This window comes from Rhincodon typus, chromosome 3 (assembly GCF_021869965.1).
Source record: "Rhincodon typus isolate 14 chromosome 3, sRhiTyp1.1, whole genome shotgun sequence".
NCBI classification, from domain to species: domain Eukaryota; kingdom Metazoa; phylum Chordata; class Chondrichthyes; order Orectolobiformes; family Rhincodontidae; genus Rhincodon; species Rhincodon typus.
This window is the reverse complement of record NC_063334.1, coordinates 56,512,974-56,518,973: the sequence shown is the minus strand read 5'-3', so window position 1 is coordinate 56,518,973 and position 6,000 is coordinate 56,512,974. Positions and strand designations below refer to the sequence as shown.

Here is a 6,000-nt window from a genome sequence, read left to right as displayed (position 1 = left end):
GTAGTGTCCTAAGCCCAACAATCACCAGCTGCTTCATCAAAGACCTTCCCTCCATCATAAAGGTCAGAATTGGGAGTGTTCACTGTACAATGTTCAGTACCATTCGTGATTTCTCAGATACAGAACCAGCCTGTGTATTTTTACAGCAAGACCTGGACAATGTGCAGGCTTGGGCAGATAAGTGGCAAGAAATATATGCTCCAAACAAGTACCAGGCAATGACAATCTCAAACAATACAGAATTTAACCATTGGCCCTTAGATGTTTAATGGTATTGCCTTTGCCGATTTGGCAGTTCATGCTGCAAGATTATGTAGAGCATGATGGGGAGACAGTACAATTGATTGGAAGTGGTAATAGTAAGGAAGTTGCTGTGGGTTACGTTGCCTGAGAGCCTCTCATTTCCACCTCTGCTAAATCCAGCTTGCAGTAGTTATTGGCTCCTTTCCTCAGCATATTATTTACTAAATTCCACCTAAATGGGAGAGAAGCACAAACAGATAATGTAAAACAAAAAGCAGTGGCAGAAAGGGAGACGTAAGGGAAAGAAAGCAAAATGAAGACGTCAGAAACAGGCAACAAATGTCAAAATCATCTATGACTTATGTGGAATGCATTTGAGACTGATCCACTATGTTTAAGAAGGAAACTACTTTGGATTCACAACATGTAATAAAATGGAATGTATCATTTAATATACTTCATTAACATTACAGAACACCTGTAGTCCACTTCAATCACAAAAATAACTTAATTACATTTCTAGGTGCTGTGTAAAGACTGCTTTTATCTTAATTTCATTTTTTAAAATAAATACATTTATGGATGTAACATGAGACAAAATAAAACATTATAAAGCAGCATTATTTCGAGAAACATCCTTTAAATTTGAAATGTAAATAAGACCACTATATACAAGTAATTAAGGAGACAAATACACTTTTGTTTCAGACAGCCATCTTGTTGGCTAACACTTTGGCAACACTGAGCAGAATGAAATAAATGAAATACAAACACAGCTAACTGGATTTTATTTAAAATTCTCATTTCATCTTGCTCTTTCACCAGTCTCTTAATTTGCTCGATCCTTCATATTTTGGCTTCTTCATCACTGTAACTCCATCATTCTGTATTTTTTAAGACACTAAACAATGTATCTTGATCAAAAGTAGTATGCAAAAATACAGAACAGTTCAATCAATGATTATTCTTCATAATTATGTAGTGCAGCAATTTTTCATGGCCAACTTCTTGTTCAAGTGTGTGCTGGACAAACTAGTTACAGAGTCCTCGTCTGTTTTTTCATCTGCTCTTTTCCTCACTTCCCTGTGGGGTGGAATTGACAGTGAATGTAAACAACAGAGTAGATATATCAAATGTAGTTAAAGTTATGATAACACTAATTTACAGTGAAAGGCATTAAGTTTGTAATTATTGTGCATTATAAGGGTGAAGGAAAACATTATATTGGTTTCAATGATAGTTCTGAGATTGGAGCTATGGCGTAATACCACAATAACCAAAAAGTAGGACAATCTTTGTTCTGTATCTAATTATGCTACACTTAAACTGTCAGTGACTAATCTTTATTCTGGGTGCCTAAAAGGGAAATGCATTCCTGTCCACAACACAAATATTCTATGCCTCAATAAGCACAGAAGAAAATCCTTCGGATAGATAGCCAATTGCCAAGTGACTACCATTGTCATTTAACTCTTACTCAGAAATGTGGTATAACCAAAAAAAAGCAGAAAAGTCTTAAAACATAATGTACTTTAAGAAATGTTTTCATTCAACATGCAACTTGGTGAAACTTAGATCAGGGTCAGGAGATCTACAATGGCACGTGCTTAAAAAAATGCATTCACAAAGTTAGCTTATGTTACTGTTAGCAATTTCTGCACGAGACCATACAAACCAGAAAGTCTTAATTTCAATCTTCACTCTGTTCTAAGTTCTCAGCTAGAGAAGTACTACAAATAACTTCAGCAGTCTTGAATCAAAGACACAGCAAACATAAGTTCTTGAGATTGAATACTTTCCAGAAGCCCATATCAGAAAATCCAGGCCTGTTGATATGGAGTGAAAAATGTTGAGCTAGATGATGCTGCTTTAGTGGTCGAGAGCTTGTCAAAACTCTTGCATATATCTCGAGCCAAGAATGAATTAGAGGAGGCAGTAGCATCATGGTAACGTCACTGGCTGAAGAATCTGGAATCCAGACTGATGGTCTAGGGTCATAGTCCCAGACATTTACAGCATGGAAGGAGGCCATGTGGCTCAACATGCCTGTACCAGTCAACAAAGACATGACTACACTCATCCGATTTCCAGCTTTTGGCCCATAACCCTGGAAGCTTTGCCAACAGAACTGAATATTTAAATATTGCTTAAAAGTTCCAGGAGTTTCTGACTCAACCACCCTTTCGGACAATGAGTTCCAGACTCTTGTCATACTCTGGTTGAAAAATTCTGCTCTTGCATTCTACCTCTTAACTTGAATCTATGCCCACTCATTACTGACCTGCTACTAATGGAAAAAGAAGTGCCTTGCTATCCACACACTCTGCACCCCTCAATCTTACACACCTCTATCAGGTCCCCTCTCAATCTTCACGACTCCAAGGAAAACAACCCCAGTCAATCCAACCTTTCCTTGTAACTGAGATCCTCCAGCCCAGGCATATCTTGGTAAATCTCTTCTGCATCATCTATAATGCAATCACATTCTTCCTGTAATGTGGTGGCCAAAACAACATGCGGTACTCCAGTGACGTGACTGGCATTTTAGATAGTTTCAGCATAACCTCCTTATTCTTGTACTCTGTGCCTCAACTAATAAAAGCAAGTATCCCACATGCCTTCTTAATCGCCTTATCCACCAGCCCTGCTACTTTCAGAGATCTATGGATATACACACTAAGGTCCCTCTGACCCATCTGAATCGGTCCTACCATTCATACTGTGATTCCTTGCCTTGTTAGCCCTCCAGCAAGACTTCACTTCTCTGCGATGAATTCCATTTGCCATTGTTCTGCACAGCTGATCAGTTTAATGATTCCCTTCTGCAGTTCATGCTATCCTTCTCATTATTTAGCACCTGATCAATTTTTGTGACATCTGCGAACTTCTTGATCATATCTGTGCATTTATATCCAAATCATTAATGTGCATAACCAACTGCAAGGGCCCCAACACTGAGCTCTGCTGAACCCCACTAAAAACAGACTTCCAGTCACTGAAATCTCTCTACCATCATCTTCTGCTTCCTGCTTCTCAGCCAATTTTGGATCCAATGTGCTACTTTGCCTTGAATTCATGGGCTCCTACTTTTTTCACTAGCCTGCCATTAGGGACTTATCAAAAGCCCTACTAAAGTACATGTAGACCAACATCAAATGCATTACTCTCATCAAAACTCACTGTTAACTTTTTGAAAAAAAAATCAAATTCATCAAAGCCCACTTTCCCTTAACAGATTCATGCTGACTATCCCTGATGAACTTGTCCCTCCAAGTACAGATAGAACTCCGAGGTTCAGAATATTTCTAATGACTTCCCCACCAGAGCTTAGACTGATTGGTCTGTCATTTTTTATTCTTATCTTCAACCCTTTTCTAATAATGGGGCAACATTAGCAGTTCTCCAATCCTCTAGCACCACACTCTATGACCAAAAAGGATCTGAAGGTTACAGCCAGGGCCCTCGATATCTCCTCCCTTGCCTCCCTCAATGGCCATGGGAAACATTTCATCTATGGCTATGAGTGTATTCACTTTTAAAGCTACTAAACCTGTGAGGCCCTCCACTCTCTCACTGTGTTAACTTTTTTTCGTATTTCAGTGTTCCACATTGATGTTTATAGTTGCACCATCCTTTTCAATTGTGAATACTGACGTAAAGTGTTCATCAAGAACTGTACTCACATTTCCCAGGTCCACACACAGATTACCTTTATGGTTCCTAGTGGGCCTGATTCTTTGTCTAGTTATTCTCTCACACTTCATATATTTAAAAAACCCTTTCTTATGCACTCTCTTAGCTTTTCTAATTCCCTTTTCAAGTTACTCCCCATTACTATAAGATTCTTTTTATCCCCCCCAATCCCAACCTTTATGTCCCTTGACATCCAGGGTTTTCTGGACTTAGTTACACCCTTTGTGTTTATGTAAACATCTTTGCCCTGTACTCTCACCATTTCTTTCTTGATTGCCTCCCACTGCTCTGACACAGTTTTATCTGCAAGTAGCTGCTCACAGTCAGCATTTACCAATCACATCTTACCTTAACTTTTCCCTAATTTATTCATAGCCTATCATTACCCTGTCCCATAATGATCCTAAATCTAATTGACTTATGGTCAAAACCTCCAAAATGTCCTGTTACTGATACAATTTACACCCGCCCCGTTCATTTCAGAATATTAGGTTCAAAACTGCTCACCTCTCTGGTTGGGCTTTCCACATTTCAGCTAAAAAATATTCACTTGCATGCATATTAAGAATTTTGCTCCCACCCAATGTTGTACACGTGAACCATGCCTGTTAATATATGGGTAGTTAAAATCCCTTACTGTTACTCCATATAATACACACCAAACAACATTTCCCCCTTTTTGTTTTCTTTACTTCTACCTCATTTAATGATCCTTCCAAGACATCATCCTTCCTCACTTGTACAATTGATTCTTTGATCAACGTTATGACTGCCACCACCCCTAATTCTAATCCTCCTGCTAAACCTCCCCAGCAGTATTAGCAACTTCTCCATGAGGATACTGGTCTTGTTCCTGTTTAGATTTAACCCATTCACCTCGTACAGATCCCACCTCCCCAAAAACCAACTCCACTGAATGGTTGTGAACCATGAGTCATGGAAAAGCCAGCCTGACTGCATCAAAACCATGGGGATCTGGGCAAGATCAACCTCGCAATGGTATCGGCCAGGCTTTCTAACTGCACGCTTATCTTGCACTATTGTACATTGTTGCAATTGAGTCTTGACTGCAGTTTTCAAATGGCCTTGGAGTCTTTCGAATGGAATGAAAATCTATACCTAAGGTATACCTTACAAACCAAACAATCTTTCTTCGAAGTTTTCAAGAAGATTTGTAGCCTGGGATGTGGACGAGGTTGTAGACATGCTCGCTGAGCCGATGAGTTTGATTGCAAATGTTTCATTACCCTGCTAGTTAGCATCGTCAGTGCGCCTCCGGTGAAGTGTCAGTGTTCTGTCCCACTTGTTCTTTATATGCCTCAGTTTGTTGGGGTGTTTGGTACCATTTCCGGTTCTGTTTCTCAGTGGTTTGTACACGTGGTCTAATTCAATGTGTTTGTTGATGGAGTTGCAGTTAGAATACCAGGCCCCAGGAATTCCCTGGTGTGTCTCTGTTTGGCTTGTGCGATTATGGATGTGTCGTCCCAGTCAAATTAGTGTCCCTCATTGTCCGTATGTAGTGAGACAAGTGAGAATTGGTGGCGCAAATTGGTGGCTAGTTGGTGTTCATGCACCTGTATAGTCAGTTTTGTTCTGGTTTGGCCTATGTAGTGTTTCTCACAGTCTTTGCATGGTATTTTGTATATTACACTGGTTTTGCTGGTTTTGGATATGGGATCCTTTAAGTTCATCAGTAGCTGTCGCAGGGTGGTTGTTGGTTTGTGGGCTACCCTGATACCTCAGGGTCTGAGTAGTCTTGTGGTCATCTCTGAAATGTCCTTGATGTACGGTAGGTTGATTAGTGAGTCTGGTTGTGTTATGTCTTTCTGTTGTGGTCTATCTCAGAGGTAACAGCGGATTGTACTTTTCTGGCATCCATTCCTTTTGAAGACTCCATATAGGTGCTCCTGTTCTGCTTTGCATAGTTCCGGGTTGCTGCAGTGTGTTGTGGTTCGTTTAAATAGTGTCCTGATGCAGTTCCGTTTGTGGGCATTGCGGTGGTTGCTAGTGTAATTGAGTATCTGTCTGTATGCGTAGTCTTTCTGTGTACGCTAGTCTGGGGTT

At 40.0% G+C, this 6,000-nt stretch overlaps 1 protein-coding gene across 2 annotated transcripts in view; it reads right to left on the bottom strand.

Moving 5' to 3' along the window:
* Positions 1–673: 673 nt before the first annotated feature.
* rasef (RAS and EF-hand domain containing) overlaps positions 674–6,000 on the bottom strand; it is a 73,266-nt gene continuing 67,939 nt past the window's right edge. For both annotated transcript variants that reach the window (XM_020511860.2, XM_048592980.1), the window contains exon 18: positions 674–1,326. In XM_020511860.2, coding sequence (XP_020367449.1) covers positions 1,218–1,326 — 109 coding nt within the window. In that variant the 3' untranslated portion in view covers positions 674–1,217. The remainder of the gene's footprint in view (positions 1,327–6,000) is intronic.